General features: G+C 37.9%; 1 protein-coding gene across 1 annotated transcript in view; it reads left to right on the top strand.

Annotated features, from left to right (window-relative positions):
- The first annotated feature begins 1,107 nt into the window (after positions 1 to 1,107).
- Positions 1,108 to 18,648, top strand: part of insra (insulin receptor a) — a 79,869-nt gene continuing 62,328 nt past the window's right edge. The window contains exons 1-2 of the mRNA XM_055201609.2: positions 1,108 to 2,235; positions 13,267 to 13,815. Of these exons, the coding sequence (XP_055057584.2) occupies positions 2,160 to 2,235; positions 13,267 to 13,815 (625 nt within the window). The 5' untranslated portion in view covers positions 1,108 to 2,159. The remainder of the gene's footprint in view (positions 2,236 to 13,266; positions 13,816 to 18,648) is intronic.

Raw genomic sequence — 18,648 nt, 5'->3', positions numbered from 1 at the left:
AATCATTAAAATGCGAGAATAAAGTCATTATTTAACGAAAAAAAAGTCAGAATAAATTTTCACAGAAACTAGGCAAAATCACGTTCATAATCGTAGAAGATCGTCTTCGATTATGAACGCGATTTTAGCTTCTTGGTGAAATACAGCTCTGTGTAATATATGCTGCTCCATCTGAAAGCAGCTGAGGGCGATTTACTACTAATCACCGAACCGGCTTTACTGATGAGACGCGCATGAGAATCGCAGGCGATTTTTTTTGCCAGCTCTACTATAATACACCCATTGTAGAGGTAGGAGGTGATAGAACAAACAACCGAAAATTCTCGGGCCAGCATCATATGTCCAAATTTCAGTTAAAACTGTTCTATTTCAACATAAACAATCTGAAAACAGGGCTTTAAGTGTAAAATACCGAACTTGTCCTTTAAATAGCCTTTCTAAGCGCATCTCGCTCATATTGTTTTATTAATAAGACAGCTATGTAATTTGGTATCTGCTTTGCAGATATGCTTGTTCACATCACTCCACACACATTAATGTAAAAATATGACATTATTATCAAAATATTACAACTTTATTCTCGTTATATTATGACTTTTCTCTTGTTTAATAACGACTTTATTCTGAAAATTATATTTATTCTGACTTTTTTCTCATTAAATAATTACTTTATTCTCGCATTTTAATGACTTTAATCTCGAGATTTTTTTTGGCCTGGCCCTAATCTTCATTCGTACTCTCATGTTGTTACAAACCAGTATAAATGTATTTGTTCTCATAAACACGAAGGAAGATATTTTGAGGAATGTTTGTAACCAAACCGTTTGTGAGCCCCATTCACTTCAATGGTATTTTTTTTTCTTACTATGGAAGGCAATGTTAATGGGGATCATGAACGGTTTGGTTACAAACATTCCTAAAAATATCTTCTTTCGTGTTCATTAGAACAAAGAAATTTATACAGATTTGTAACAACACGAGAGTCAATAAACGATGCCAGAATTTCATTTTTGGACGAACTATCCCTTTAATCTTTTTACAGATCGCGCCAACAGTATGTAAAAGTTCAATCCGCTGTTCCAGTCCACGTTTCGGTGCGCGCTCTCTATCAGCTCTTGTTTACTGGCGCGCGCACACACACAGGATCCTCACAGAGACGGGAATATATCTATTGAGTAGCTAGCTACAACCATCGTCAGAAAAACTTTTTTCTTGCATTTTACTTGTACGTTCCCCGCAGTGATCCACGAGTAACCGAATATTGAAGACGAGCGAGTGACTTGTGCTGAATCAGCGAGACTCAACACAACTGTTTGAGCCAGCTCAGAAAGACCCGCGTGTCTGTGGAGTACCTGGACTGAAATCTCGCCTAAATCTCAGTGTCTGGCTGCAGTTTTTTTAGGAGACGCCTCCATAACCTCAGACGTCTCGGAAGTTGTTGTACAAATGACTCAACTGTTGTTAGGATCCAAAACGTGTGACCGAAAGGAAACAACTTGCGCGTGAAGAAGCCAGGTGACCCGTAAACGGCAAAAGCTCGCTGTCAGCAGGGACATAGCAGAGTAAATTCAGCCCAAAGTGCGAGACCGCTATTTTGGCAAAGCACAATTCTTTAAGCAGTTGTTTAGAAAAGAGGAGAAGCACTAAAAAAGTTCCCGAAGCTTTTGTGCAAGCGCTCAGTAGAGTATTTCGGCCTGCGCTTGTGCGCGCGGCCGTGCTTCTCCAGTTTTTCCTTTTTTCAACGCTTAACGCAATCTGCGCAAGGCTTTCCGAATCTATGCAATCGATCGGAAATGAAGATTCGTCTGCACGTCGTACGCGATGCTATGTGCATACATTGTTGCTCTTGTAGACTGTTTTACTTTGAATGAAAGTCGCGACACGCGCTGTCTTTAGCTCGGTGCGCGTTCATAGCATAGTAGCATCGATTGGCAGCAGCGTTCTGTGCGCGCGGCCGCAGCGCAGCAGCTCGAGCGGATTGAACACGTTGGACTTTCCTCTCCGCCCATTTTTCAAAGGGGGTGACAGAAGGATTTTTCCCTTTTCTTTTTTAATTGTATCTTTCAAAACAACACCGGTGTATTTAAACCGATCGTTCCCCGAACGGAGACGCATTTGTAGGGGACTTTGGACGGATTTTGCCTTCCCCTGAGGTCAAAATGCGGCTGCGGACTTTGATTGTTTTGGTCGCGTCTGTCTACACTGTTTGCAACTGTCAACAAACAAATGGAGAAAGTGAGTGTAACTTAACTGCTTTGTTTTCTGTCTCATGTGCATGCGGATTTAATATTGTTGAAGTGTTTTTTTCTGCAGTGTAAATGATCAAAATTGGGTAGTGTGAAATGGAAATAAGATCGCAGATCTTGACCACTGTGACACATTTGGTAAAACAGCGAGGCAGAACAGAAGGACATTGCAGGGCAAGGGCCGAATGAATCAAACATCGGGTCGTTTTGATTCAGATAAATCGATAGAGATAGGCTGTAATGGCACAGAGTGTGTGCCTTGTACCCCAAAGGCAGATAAGCGATCGTTTGTGAACAGTATTGATCCATTTGTAGCTCAAACTGCTAGTGAGGCTCGGTAATGGTTTTCAAGTTCAGCCAGGCCCGTTTGATGCAGCCATTTGCAGCGTTGACATAAGCACACGAGTGTTTTAGTCACAATTACATTCATCCAAACCTGTAAGTGTGTTTATTGATAAAGGAAGCAATGAAAGCTACATCATGCTGACCGGAAACCAGCTATCCGATCTTTATTGGCTGAAAAACTTTATTACTTTGGCAAAGAAACTAGTCGTGGAAGACTTGCGTGTCCTTTTAAAGTTTTGCATCCAGCACAGTAAACCTATTGTGTTTTTTTTTTAATATCACCAGGTCACAACTTGTGGCAGATTTACAAATGAGTCAAAAATATTTTACACGTGTCATTTATTTTATGTAAAGGTGTTAATGCAGTTTGCTTCTTATTTTAAATGCAAAATTTACCCTTTATGACAGTTTATTACCTTTTTTACTGTTTGGCTGTTTTGAATTTATGACGCATACATCCTGGTTATTTGTTGGTTTTAATTAGTTAGTTAGTAATTTACATGCTTGTGCAATCAAGTAGCACTTGTTTTGTTTCTTGGTGGTCTTGGAAGATTTCCTTCAACAGCTAAATAAATACAACCTTGCTTTTGACACACTTGGCTGTGTCGAACTCCAAACAAAACATTGGGTTTAGTCCAGTTTAAAATCAATTTGAAACCTTTTTCGACGGTTGAGAAATGCCGTAGTATTTTTGGAACCATTTTGTAAAATATAAACAAGAAATTCACAAAGTCGTATGCTATTATAAGAATTGTTTCACGTGATTGTGGGACTTATTTGTTGACAAGGGAACTATGTTAAAGACCAAGCACAGTTTGCTTATCTTGTTGCTTTGCAGACTGCTAAATATAGCCTTGGTTTGGATGAAATTTATGCATTCAAAGTTCTGCCAGTTTCCATTTTGGGACTCTGTTACATGTGTCTGAAGGTTGGGCTACTGTATGATACAGTTTGCAATAATGCAAAGCACTACGTAAGGTCTTACAGATATTTGGTGGGGGGGACTGAAAAAAATAATAATAAAAGTTTCAAGTGATTAGTTTGTATTAATTTGGTGTTTATGCAATTAGCAGATATGTTACTTGAATATTTTTTTAACACATTTAAGCGACAATATATGCACAAGTTGTTTCCAACTGTCCAGAACTTATACCGAGCAGCATGTCACTATACTTTGTCGTTACAGCGTAGTTTATTAACAGATAGCAGACACCTGATGGGGGAACGTATGGCAGCTTTTATTGAAACTGGAAAAAAAAGATTGAGTAATAATGTTAAACCAGTCTGTGCGAGATTCAGAGGGCTTATTGAACATAAACAAGTTGTGTAATTGCTAAGTTGGCCCCCTTCTTGTTCCTCTCTGACTTGTAGTGCAGGGAAGAGTGAAACTATTTTGGGTCTTCTATTCAGCCTTGTAAGTACTCCGAATGTTTATTAACACAGAGCTCAATAATTTCCAAGAAATAAAACCTATTTTTGATTATTGCTTTAAATGTAGCTCTTTAAGTACTTCAATTATTTTATGTGCTTTTAGTGAATCACGGTGTAAAATGGCCCATAAATACTCTCTTAAGCATTGCTAAGCTCAGGAAGTTTGGTAATATTCAAAGTTGAAAAGTTAAGGAATTAAAGCAAACTGTTTGTGAATTTTAAGAAATTTATGCAAACCGTATCACATTCAAACATAAGCTTCCTCGACATCAGACTCCTCTTCATACGTGTGCCACAATTCCCATTACTGTAAAAAATGTGCAGGTTTATTTTTGTCAAATAAACACAAATTTAATTATTTCTTTAACTTAAAAAATGAAGTTAAACAATTTCAACTTGAATTTATAAGCCTAAAAGTAAAATAGTAAGTTGAATTGACTTGCAAAACCAAGTTGTTTTAACTTCGTGCTGCTTTTTTTTACAGTGCATCCTGTGTAATTTTGATGGAAATATCCATAATTCCCAGAATTTTGCAACTCTTAACTAACAAAACGAATTGTCTAGTCATGCTATCAGTACAATTATTCACTATTTAACCTTTTATCCTATTTAACTATTTTATTTATCTACTTATTTAACTTTATATTCAACAAGTCCAGTTTATCAATAACCCATTTTACACATTGCGTTGATCCCAAAAAAATTGCCTTTTGTGTGAATGCAAAAACATCCTAATTCTGTGATCACTACTGTGAAGGGGACCTGGTAACATCGCTGTAACACTTCCATAGGTCTGTGAGGTATATACATTTCCACAATATCACAAATGTGCATAGCAATACACATTTGCAGATTTGCAGTAACTGAATAAAATGTATGTTTTGGCAAAGTTTTGGGTCGATGCAGATTTATTTTAAGTTTTTTAATATGTTAGCTATTTAGATTGATTTTGCAAACTTAAAGGAACAGTATGTAGGATTGTGGCCAAAACTGGTATTGCAATCAGAAAACTTGTGGCTAAAACTGGTACTGCAATCACACAACTGGTGGCCAATACACTACATGACAACATAAACATCAGTTGAGGGCTGCAACTCCACTTTTTAAATGACAATATCCTGGCCAGACCACTTTTGTCAGTGATATAAGTATTTGAAATGAAAATGATTTCTTAATGTCTAGGGACATATCAGGGCCATTTTATGATTAATTGATATAAATTTCTTACATACTGTTCCTTTAAAGGTGCAGTGTGTAAATTTTAGCGACATCTAGTGGTGAGGTTGTGAATTGGAACCAACGGCTCAGTCCACTGCTTACCCCTCGCTTTTGAAACACATAGAGAAGCTACTGTAGCCACCACTGGACAAACATGGCATCATCGGAGAAAACTTAGTAAAAAAAGTTTGTCCGTTAAGGGCTTCTGTAGAAACATGGCGGCACAAAATGACGACATCCATTTAAGGGGACCCTCGGTGTATGTAGATAAAAAGTCTCATTCTAAGGTAATAAACACATAAAGGTTCATTATGAAAGGTCTTTATACACCCCTGATAATATAGTTTTATATATTATTTTGCATTTCTGTCAAAAAGATCTTTCTAAAAATTACACACTGCATCTTTAAAGCATTATCGCATATTTTATATTCATTATTTAGAAAGTTTTTGCATTTTTCCTTTAAGATCATGGCACACTAATTGCCGCAACACATTCTGTTGTGTGAAAAAAACGGGAAAAGTAAACTGGAATAAAGCAAAGATCGGGGAGTTCCTTACTATCCATCTGAAACTGAGATCGTTGGCCAGCATAAAAAAAAACAGTAAGCCATACGTTAGTTTATGATCAAATCACGTTAAAAAAAATTGCACAAATACATTGCACGTCACATCACATATCTTTACGGGATGTGTGTGAAAATCATTGACTGTGTGAATGAACCAAAATCACCCGGACACATTTTCTGTGTATTTTCCGTAATCTCTGTTTGAAAAGGGCTAATGCAGCGTCATTCGATTAAACCAACAAAGCGACTCTTGCCTTTAACATTCATTTGTCACTCTTGTACGCAGACAGCACGACAACATAATTTCTACCTTTGCAGACTAAACTATTTGTCTCAATCACCAGCCCTGTTATACTGTTAATATCCGAAAGCAGGTTGTACATAATTTAGTAATTGCTACTTTCCATTTCAAGTCCTGGTTGACACGAGCATTACAACTGTGAGAAATCGTTTCATATGCATCTTCCACACCCTGTAGCTACAACACTGCGTGCGACACATTGTCGCAGATCGCGCCCCATTTGGATTCATTCAGAATTATGATTATAACCTTGCCTTCAAAAGCAGTCGTCAGTTTAAAGTACACCTGTTATTTGTACTGCTTTGAAGTCTGACACGACTATTCAGGTGGTCTGATTGTCCGTGTAAAGGTTACTAAGTCATGCATACAGGTTTTGCTTTGTCATTGTGATTGTTTTACAGGATATTTCTTAACAATGAATACCGCATCCATATAATCGTATGTGTGTTTTGGTTATGACGCTTTTGCTTTTAAAATAATTATTGATGTTCACTCATACTTAAATATGATTAAGAATCTGTTACAGGTTTTGTTGTCTCTGTATTACGTTAATATATTGTCTCTCTTAGAGCAGTCGTGCATATAAGTTTGTCGTTTTTATCGCATTAATGCAAGCTCATCAGATCAAATCAGGTTACACCTACAAGCGAGTGTGATTTCACACATTTGATTTGTCTCTCAAGTTTAAAAATAAATGCAGTCTCAAATCAAAACTTTATCTACTCGAGCAAATTTTTGTGCAGTGTCCATTTGCATGTTTTCTGCTGATTTCATGTGTGTGGGCACATAAGAGGTAAAAACCCCAGCAGTAACATTTTTCCCCCTTCTGTGAGAGCAGCTGGTGTGCAGGTGAATCTTTAAATCATCCTATGTCTAGACTCTCCACCGACTGTTATTGGTTGCCCAATATTATCCTGTGTGCTAAATTTATTCCCTGTAACCCCTGCTGCCATTTTTCCTGAAGGGGAGGGGAAGGAAGTTGTCAACTCGTCACTATGGTGTCACTTATATGCCCCGAAAGTAAAACCCATATATCAAGAAAATTTGCTTTTGAGTGGTCTTATAAAATTGGATTATAGTCATGCTTTGGTCCAATGTGCAAAGCTTTTCAGGTAGAAATGCAATTATTATTGAAGTTTACGAGCTTGTTGTATCTTCTTGTATATGTAAGTTACAAACGATTGCTTAATCAGCCTTATTGATCCATTACAATTCGGTTTAATTATTATGAAAAAAAATTATACAAACTGAAGTCTCAAAGAGGAAGTGGGGAAAGATGTGTGTAGACACCCCCCCTCTGAAGACTTCTGTTTTTATGTGCTCACACACACTTTTCCCTGTGTCCGGTTGCAAATGTTTGTTATCAATCAGATTGCACAATTTGTGTGGCTTGACCTTTAGTCACGTTTAATTTTTCCATCCAGCAACATTTACATTACAAATCTTGCGACACAAGATTTATATTGATATTTTCTCATGGTTGCGCACCATCATGCTCACACTGAATACAGATTTCAATCGATACATTTGTCTAAATACTATTTGTCAGGTCTGTAATGAAATAGGATTATCGGATTAAACTGTGCAGAGATGGGCTGTAGAGATGTTATAGCATTATTGCAAGAAATCATTACTCTAATTGTAAACCATTTGTGACACTGGACCACAAAACCAGTCACGAGGGTCAATTTTTTAAATTGAGATTTATAGGTTTCATCGGACGCACGTGCATTATTGCGACTAAGCGCCAAAGTGAACTTGAATTTGTATTTATTTATCGCCTTGGCCTAGTGGCTAAACTGATCTCTGAAACAAAAACCCTTTTGAAAATAAAATGTTTTGGTTTGCTAAAGATGAGGGGAGCCGGCAATCACGTGCAGTTTATCGTGCAGCATTACTTAGTGTGTTTACTTGCGGGTTGTGAATTTAAGGTCGGAGCCAACAAAGTAAAGACTGCAACCAGCATTGAACTGCCACACTGAAGCAGTCACTTGAGAAATGTTTAAAACAGACGGTTAAAGACAAACTAATTGTTGAGGAATTTCGGAATAAATGAACATTGTATATAAATGTTTTTCAGAAGTAGGTATCGACCGATATGGATTTTTTTTAGTGCCGATGCTGATACCGATTTTTGTTTCCTCAGCCTTAGCCGATGACCGATACAGGCTGACGATTTTATTGAGCCGATATTTGGAGCCGATACTGGTTTTGCTCACTCAATTTATATCATAAAAATGACACAATGATGCCAAATGTTACAAGTCTCAAGTAACATTTATTGAACTTAAAAAAACTATATTTAACAAACAGTGCTATGGAACCATGAACTGCACTCTCCACAATGACGAGGAACTATCAGCAAAAATATTGATTTCTAGCACTTTACTACTACAAATATATATATATAGAGATGAGAAAAAAACGCTTTTTGCCGCTATGATCAGCTGTTAGGCCGAGATTTCGATGTTGTCATGGAAAGGTTGGTTGTTTTTAGTCACATGGCCTGCAATCGCTTGCGGCTTCCAGCACTCTGTCTCTAAATAATGACGGAAAAAATTGGCGAACACAGCAGCCACATATCGGCCGAGGCCGATACACATAAAACTCGCAAAAATCAGCCCGATATGTCGGCCGGACGATATATCGGTCTATCACTATTCAGAAGCCTGTGCAATGATTTAGTTTCCTGACATCCATCGATTAAACATCTTTTTCTTACATGGTGTGATATTCCTTTAGGGGTTTGTTTGGCAAAAAGGGGGTGGGGCGGTGGATGGTGACAATGCTCGGGGGGGGGGGGGGGGGGGGGTGGGGGGTAGACTGGAGGAGGCGACTGTGTATTCCTGACATCACGATTTTACGGAAGTACAAACAAACCGTTTCAGATCACAGCTACTTCAAGCAGGCTGTGTGCATTTGATTGTTAAATGACTGTTTTGAAACTTATATTGTACTTGCATTGCCCCTAGACCTTAGTTATCATGAAAAAGCCACAAAATTTCAGTTTTGACAATATGTAACCTTTAAAGATGTCCAAATAGTTGTCCCGCTACTGCATATACATAAAGTTTTGAGATATTTATGTTAGGAAATGTATAAAATATCTTGATGGGAAATTATCTTAATATCCTAATGATTTTTGGCATAAAAGAGAAATCGATAATTTTGACCGATACAATGTATTGTTGGCTATTGCTACAAATATGCAAGTGCTTTTTTGGTTTTGTGGTAGGGTTGCCGCGGTGACAGAATTTTCCCACCGGTTAATCGGCGCGTCACAAACCCGGTGATCCATCAAACCCAGCCTGCCTCGCACACTTAGAAATAAATGAAATCTGACACCTGCTGCTCTGTGACATGACGCGTGTTCAGCTCCGCTGAATTCAGGCAGCAGACACATTCAGTTGTGTGTTTGCTCTCTCTAACAAAACTAAATGATTTAATTACACGAAAATATCAAAACAACGGTGAAAGACGGTGTCGCGGTGGGCAAGTGATCTAACAGGTGAGAGGCTGAAGCACCGGTTATCACCGTTTCACTGACTATCGCGGCAAGCCTATTTTGTGGTCCAGGGTCACATTGAGTAAAAATGTTACGATTTGAAGTAAACAAATTTGTGCCCACTTATTATTTTTACACAATAGATCAGCTTTCTAGAAAAATGTCAGTTTCATTAAAAAAAAATATATATACATATATATACCCCTTTTTGTATATAAATAGTTTTGTGATGATCTCTGCAGATGAATCTTGCATGGATGTTTTATGAACATCTAAGAACAGCAACCCCTAAATTTAATGCTTACTTTCATTACACATCATTATGGTGTGTGCACCAAAAGCGAATTTGTGCGAGCAAAAACAAAGTCAATGCAAACTGCAAGGATGTGATTGCCCGCAAATTTTTGCCAGGCAACGTGAATCAAGCATATTAGGCAATGCAATTGCTGCAAACATGCACTACCTTTTTATCACGTATTCCACGCAACGTTACAGTGCAAGACAATCAGCAAAGAGCTTATTGAGATGCCTGATTTGTATCCGAAAATGGAGAAAAGCATTGTTTTTATTTACACAAATGAAGCAAAAAAACAAGCGCGAGTAATGCGATAAGCATATTTGCTTCGCTTTTGGTGTGCACACACTATTAGATGTTCAGGGTTGAACAGTGGCTCCAGTGTCATTCAAGGATTCCTGTAGTTCCTGTTGCTTAATTAGCAGAGCATTCCGTTAGCAGCGCAAATGGTTGTGGGTTTGATTTCCAGGGAACACACGCTGGTAAAATGCATAGCTCATATGCACAATATGTCACTTTGGATATGCCAAATGCATAAGTGTCACTATACACCGCTGCAGCCTTACTGCACCGTTCTAGTTTGTAAGTTGCAGGGAAGTCATTTCATACATGGTGTATTGGTTTCTCGATTGCGAGTGCTCAGTGCTAAAAATAAGGTTGTGGCTGAAAGCGGTGAGGTATCGCAGATTGGATTTGTGTGATGGGGTTCACAAACACACACAAGTCAGTAGGTTTACACTACATGGTTTAGCTTCCTCATGCTCCAAAACCTGCCACATGTATGATTCCCTGTGGTGGGGCTGAGTGTGTTAGAACGAGAGTAAACTTGTATTCAGCACAGCGGACTTTCAACCTTTCTGGTTCCTCTTGTTGGTATGCATCGGCTGCTTTTAGTCTAACAGATCTCTGGGGATCGCATCAGAGTGCACGTATGCATGTAATTCATGAATCCCGTCGTGGTCATGTGCAGCAGGGGCCATTTTCCATTTAAAGGGAACGCATGCACTCACAAGAGAACGAGTGCAGTTGTTCAGAAGACATTCAGCAGAAATATAATAATAATAATAGTAGTAGTAGTAGAAAGGATAATTTAACTTAAAAATGTTTTACTGATTATGTTGCCTTTGCTCTAGTTAAGGGATCATACATATTTTGTTATTTATTTACATTAACTCATTCCCAACAAGCCTTTTTTCTTTTAAGTTGGCCGCCAGCATTTTTGGTGATTTTCACAAAATACCTTCCAGGAAAATTTTCTTCTATAAATATATAAACATACAAATATATAAAAAACAGAACAGACCCCAAACAAATTGGGGAATAAAAACGTTTCATCCTATCTTTGGCTCCCCTTGTGATACCCAAAACGGCACATTTTTGCACACATCTACAAAGTGGCAATTTCAACATGCTATAATAAATTATTTATATGGTATTTTGAGCTAAAATTTCACATATGTGCTCTGGGGACGGCAAAGATTTCTTTGACATCTTAAAAAAATCTTGTGACATGGCCCCTTTAATTGACGAGATAACTCATCAATGGCAGGGAAAGAGTTAATAAGAATGCATATTAAAGAGAGAGTTAACCCAAAAATGAAAAATCTGTCATCATTCGCTCACTCTTATGTTGTTTCAAACCTGTATGAGTTTCTTCATTCTGTTAAACACATGAGAGGATATTTTGATAAATGATGGTAAGCACACAGTTGACGGTAGGGCTGTCACAATTATAAAATTTGGCTGACGGTTAATTGTTTAATAAATTGTGACAATTATCAGGGGTGCAAACTTGTCACCTTTCGGCGAAATTCGCCGTTTTTTGATACGAAATAGGTCATTCTTGTGATTCGTCTAGATCCGATGAGTTTTTGAAAATGAGGGGTGAGGGGGGTCTGCGACATGGTAGCAGTAAATGAAATTATGAAAATCATGTCCAGCTATTGTGGTAACGATGTCAAATTACTAGCCAGTTTGGCGGGTTATGTTTTACAATTTATAGCCACCTCATTTGCTGCCGAAGTTTAAGCAGTCTGCAGATTGAGTGCACATACTTAACTCGTAGTATTTTCTCATTTGAGGTTACGCGCCCACGTCACGTTGCTGTGCGCGTGGTCATAAAGCTTAACATTTGTTCACGCACCGCAGTTTTAAGTTAAGTGATTTTAAGCCGTTGACAACAGTGCTATATGCGCTATATACCTGTTTCTGTTTAAGAGGAGCGTGCAAGCCGCGTATCCGCTTATATAAGAGTGCTTGTGTCTTGTCACCTTTTTCACCCCTGATGAGTTTGCACCCCTGAATTATGACGATTAATTGCCTGTTTATTGCTTTGACATTTAATTCTCATACATTTTTTTTGTTTATGATATAATTTCCACAGATGGTTGTGGTTATTTAAATCTTTTGCAAGGTTTATCTGGCAGTAAATATTTATACACGTAACACATTTTTAAAAGTAATCTGATACTGTCTCGTTTATACAGGCGCTGCAGCCCCCCTTGTGTTTTTTAGAGAGATGGGCAATCATTGCGGTGATCTGAAATCATTGCAATGAGGTCAAACAATTGCGATGAGACAATTATTTAATTATTATGACAGCCCTAGGTAACTGTACCATAGACTGTAAAAAATATGGACGTAGCGTCCATGACGTTACCCATAGGTTTGTGAAGAGCTTTTTTGAAGCCAGTAGTTGGGAGGTTTGCTGTCGCCATCTTGATATTGCATCATTCGCGGATAAACTGGGTAAAGAGGCGGGACGTGGGTAAAGCTAAAGTGGCTGGTTGCCGAAACCACACCCTTCTAGCTCGATGGTAGTGGCAGTTCAGTGACTTTGGATAAAAGCATCTATAATAACTGTGAAAAAGACGGGACTGTTTAAGCCAAAATAGATATAATGAAGAGTGAATCTTGATATTCACAGGCCTTGCCTTATACTTTAGACACAGCATTTCTCCCTTCTCACGTCTCTTGATAGTTATGTTTTGGTTTTCCTCTCGGCGATAGGCAAACTCAGACAGCATCTGGCCAGCTGAAGTACTTTTGCTCTTGTAAACCAGGACTGAAATGCCAAAAGCTGCAGGAAGAGTTTTTATTGTCTTCATTAGCCATGTAATGTCATATGGAAGACATCATCTTAAAGAGTGAAAACAGCGCAACTCTGAACTTTTACTTTATATAGTTCTTATATATATTTTTTATTTCTGTATATGTTCTACTTTATTGTTTTTTATAGAATACATATTTGCATTTGTTTGTTTTATGTTTGTTACAGCCTAAACTATGAATCTTAATTTAAAGGTCATCATCTGTAAACAATCTGTAACGTTTTGTGATCTTTTTTCTCAATTCTAGTTTGCTCGAGTAAAAACATCAAAAATAATGTGACCAACCTGCGGGTGCTGGAGAACTGCACCGTGATCGAAGGCCACCTAAAGATCCTGCTCATGTTCAGCACTAAACCGGACGATTTCCGCGGCCTGTCTTTTCCCAAACTGACGGTGGTGACGGACTACCTGCTCCTTTTCCGTGTCTACGGGCTGGAGAGCCTCAGCGACCTGTTTCCTAATCTCGCTGTGATCCGGGGCAACAACCTCTTCTTCAACTACGCCCTGGTGCTGTTCGAGATGCTCCAGCTGAAGGAGATAGGCCTTCACAGCCTGATGAACGTCACACGAGGAGCCGTGCGTGTAGAGAAGAACCCCGACCTCTGCTACCTCTCCACCCTCGACTGGTCCAAGATCCTTGACTCCATGGAGGACAACTACATCGAGGCCAATAAAAACGACAGGGAGTGTGGAGACGTCTGTCCCGGCACAGCTCAGGGCAAGACTACCTGCCCCCTCACCACCATCAATGGGGACTTTGGCGAGCGTTGCTGGAACCAGAAGCACTGCCAGAGAAGTACGTAATGTGAAGTGCTTTGTTGTTTTTTGTTATTTTAGCTGTGCTTCTTTAAGGCATAACACAGAATGACGTCACACCCTATGGGTATCATTTCGAATCTCCGTTTTCACATTAGGGCATTAGGTTAATATATACATTACCGTAGAGCCCGGATATGTTTTGAGAAGTAAAGTGGAAAGTTGTCAGGGTCGTGTGTCGTGAATATTGGCAGCACTTTCACTGGGTTCCTTTAGCAATAGGAGCGAGCTACGTCAATCAAGCTGGAAGCAAACAGTTGATCCTCTGCGGTTACGTAAGCCAATTTTCTGTGTCAAAGCTTGAACCGTGCTCCAGAGTGTATGACGCAATAGTCCTGTTTGTGCAGTTGTTGGAGGTGGGCGTTTGTGTGCGACCGTGTTTTTATGTTTTTACCTGACTAATATAGCTGGAGTCAGGTGGTCATGCAGCTGAATAGCCACCATGATGAGGCCGTCTGTGCAAGTCGGCTGTAAAATTACAAATGCATAAAAGTCGTTGAGCATATGGAAGAATTTTGCATATTAGCGCAAAGCCCTAGAGCACAATTACGCAATGCATGGTATGCATGTAGCTTCTGTTTTTTGAACCAATCATATGGCTTCATGTGTGTGTGTGGAGTTGGATAGTGTCCTTTCTTCATCCCCTTTTTAAAAAGAAGTAGTTTATTAGATTTCTCATATTTGGGTATGTAAACAAACCCCTAACCCAAAGCATTCAATTCCGTTGCTTTGCACGGCGTGATCATAAGTGTCTCTCAAGAGCGAAGATTATTCACAGCTTCTTGATTTCTACATCTAACGCTATTAATTTCTAAATTAAATATATACGTATCAGCTTTCAGCAACAGCAGCAGTTGCTTTTCATAATGTTTTTGAAATCTATTTATAGGCAGTTAAGAGGTAAAATCTCCTAGAGCTGATTACTGTATGTAGGAAGAAGCCCTTGCTAAGCGTCTTGATGAAATCCTCGTTCTGGCCATGTTTGGTAGGTAGCAATAGAGAATGAGGATTGAGTTTTTGACCAGAGGCAGAAATGAAAAATTCATTACCAGCGATTGAATCAGCCATGGCCTGGTATTGGTTTTTTGGTAAAAGACTTGTGGTTTGGGGTCAAATGTTGCTGAGAGTTTGCAGCAAGTTAGGAAACCGCAGAGCACGTGTTTAGAGATACTGCAAGTTTTTATCAAACAGCTTTAATGTGTACATGTTGTGAAGACCTAGTTTTGTTTACAGTTGAAAATACATTCTTGATAGGGATGCACCGAAATGGAAATTTTGCCCGATACCGATAGCCGATAACTCTTTATATTTGGGGGCTGATAACCGATATATGTAGGCCGATAAATATTCATATTATTTTCACAATGAAAAACTCCCAGGCCGCGGACATCTTGTCTTTGCGCTAGACTAGCATACTCTTCTTGAGCCCGCAACACGTGTCATCTTCGTGCTATGTCACAGAAAGCACCAATCAATACTCCACATGGCCAGCAATGAGCAAGTGAAGTGTTTCAACAAACCAAAATAATCCATCATTTATCGGCTTTCATTTATCGGCCTAATTTTGCTAACAGACCGATAACCGATAATATTAAAATAAGCAGTTATCGGCCGATAACGATATGTCGATGTGATGCATAAACGGAAATTATTTTGCGCAGATTTGTTTAGGAGTTTTTATATTATTTGATGAAATCAGTCTTGTTGAAATCCTGTTTAAGTATTGTATTTAGGCCTTTTTTGTTTTTTCCTTAGAGATACCTAAATGTTTGATGTTACCTTGTAGGGATACTTATTTTGAATCTATTTCATGACCCACTGCCGACGTTCATTAATCGATCATTAAAGAAAAACACCACAGTTTTTCAATATTTTATTATGTTCTTACCTCAACTTAGACGAATTAATACATTCCAGGGATCCAGACTAACTTTTTTCACTAGGAGCACAGTAGCCCCCAACTGAAAATTTTTAGGGACGCAACCAGAAAATTTAGAGGCACACACCGTAAATCAACATGCTAACCAAATATTCACATTTTTACTAATTTACACTGTATTACTAATAAATACTTTGATGATGGATGCAGAAAGTACAACGTGCTGTTTAAAATTCAGTGTCACATCACAAAAAAAGGTCAAATTTACTAAAATTCAGTGGCACACTCTCAAATTTTGGGGGCAAAATGCCACCATTTGGTGACAGTCTGGAGCCCTATCATTTTTCAATGCGTGCACTTTGTACAGCGCGTCATGAGTGTGTTAGCATTTAGCCTAGCCCCATTCATTCCTTGGGATCCAAACAGGGATGAATTTAGAAGCCACCAAACACTTCCATGTTTTCCCCATTTAAATACTGTTACATGAGTAGTTACACGAGTAAGTATGGTGCCACAAAATAAAACATGACGAATTTTTTAAGCGGATAAAAAAATGAGAACTATATTGTAATCATACTATAATTTTACATCATAATTACAAATAGCAGTATAAACAACAACAGAACCATCGGTGCGAACTGTACGTCACTTCAAGGTCCCTACTGGCAGTGCGAATGCAAACAGAAAAACATTCATGTATTTATATATCTATGGTTATATCTTCTAATACTTTAATAAAGCAACAAACATGCGTTGCTTGCGATGCTGCTTTCACGAGGAAACTGGATCTGTTCTTCACCTCTCGCTATTTCTGTTTAGTTCATGTTTGCTGTTGACCCCTGGCTGATGCAGCCAACATAACAGGCTTATTTGAACAACAGTAGTTGATATGTGTGCTTTACATGCTTATTTTAATGAATTTATTAAATGGCCGGTTAAAATTTTAGCTGACAGTATTAATCAAATCAAATTTCACACTAATGGTTTAAAAGTTTATGATGTTCATACCTATTACTCTATTTTTTTTTTTTAACTATTGCTGTTATTAGTCAACCATTGCAAAATATTAAAAAAAAACTTTGAAATTGCTAAAACAGTTTCTTATACCATCTAATGGAAAATTAAACTCCTGTTAATGTGGATATTTGTCATTACCTTTCATTGCTTGTACAGTAAGTGTTAGCATGTTTGCTGTGCAATTATTTAGTCAGGCAGGCCTCTAATGATGCTAATACTGTTGCCAGGTGTTGTCATTTGCTCATTTAATCAAGTCAACATGTGATACGTAATCCGGCTCAAATAATACTCTTCAGTTTTTTTCAGAGTTTTAGTCACGTTACTCAGAGCAGCACTTTATAGGTTAACTCTTGAACTTTTGCATTTAATGTCCAATTAACAGATGGAGCATATATTGTGTAGACAGAATCAACCTTAGGTTTGCTATGGTTTGTCATTATTGTGAGCTTTCCACGTAAAAGGGTTAGTTCATCCAAAATTGAAAATGTCAAAATTATTTACTCACAGGTGTGTCATTCAAATATTAAAATATTCAATATTTGATGTCAGTCTTGACTTTTTGCTCTTTTCGAGGCCTGACATGCATAGTCATTGCAGTTTAGGAAGTTTGCATTCAAATAATGTGGAAGTTGACATAAACACTATCCACAATACGAGAATAGAGGAGTAAAGTGCGTTGCTTGCATGGATCACAAGGCTTTTACAAAATGTTATTGTTGTTTAATATTATTGATTATATTATGTGTATGCCTTCAGAACAGTTGGAAAAAATGTCACAACGGTCCGTGGAGTCATTTAATGAAGATTTTGTGTTCTTTTGAAGCTTTAAAAAAGGAAATACCAAAATGGTTTTAGTTCTAAAGAACAAAGGAAGACATTGAGGATTTGAATGACCTAAGGCTGCACAGTTATTTAAAAAACTAATTGGGATTACGAGGATGTTACTTAGGCCACTTCCGCAAGAGGCCAGAGCTCTACCTATCCAATCTTTTTTCCTCATTCTAAAAAAGTCTTTAAACACGATGTTGTCTCAAGAAATATTTGCGCACACACAAAACCACTGAAATCGATTCGAATCAGTGTAGTAAATATGCCACACCAGTATGTGGCGCTGTAATTTTGCCACTGACACTAAAAACTCTTAAGATGACTTGGAGCATGTGCCTAAACGATTAATCGCGATTAATTTATAGCAGAATAATTGTTTACACAATATGTGTGTGTGTGAACTGTGTATAATAATCATGTATAAATAAATTCACACGCATGCATGTGTACATTTAAGAAATGTTTACATGTGTATATACATTTGTATATTTATGTATACTTTATATTATATATAAATATAAATACTTAATATATAAATATATTATTTTCTTGCATGTATGTGTATTTATATATACATAATTATTATACACAGTTCACACACACACACACACATATATATATATATGATGTAAACAAAAACTTTTATTCTACTATAGATTACAGGGTTCCCATGGGTCCTTGAAATCCTTGAAAGTTTGTGAATCCAGGGAAAAATTCAAGGCCCTGGGAAGTTTTTGAAAATATACATACTGACCAAATGCCATAGTATACGCACAAGCTGTGCATGAAACAAAGAATCGCAGCCTTGCGATTCAGAATCGATTTCAGACAGACATTTTTAATGGGACACACGGTTGAATCGTTACATCCCTAATACATACATAGATACAGGTCATTGAAAGTGCTTGAATCTATTTTGAAACCATATTATTCCCTGTGTAGTGTAGAATAATATCATAAAAATTCTAGACTTTTTAAGCACACGTGCTAAACTGTTTGCTTTAAATGCTTATATCTTCTGTAAGCGAATGTTGATTCATACAAAAATGCTGTAGTTGCGTTTGACACATGAAAACGTCTCTGGTTACG

Source organism: Misgurnus anguillicaudatus, chromosome 2 (assembly GCF_027580225.2).
Source record: "Misgurnus anguillicaudatus chromosome 2, ASM2758022v2, whole genome shotgun sequence".
Classification (NCBI taxonomy): Eukaryota; Metazoa; Chordata; class Actinopteri; order Cypriniformes; family Cobitidae; genus Misgurnus; species Misgurnus anguillicaudatus.
Note: the sequence above shows the minus strand (reverse complement) of the source record. Positions and strands in the feature narration are given on the sequence as shown.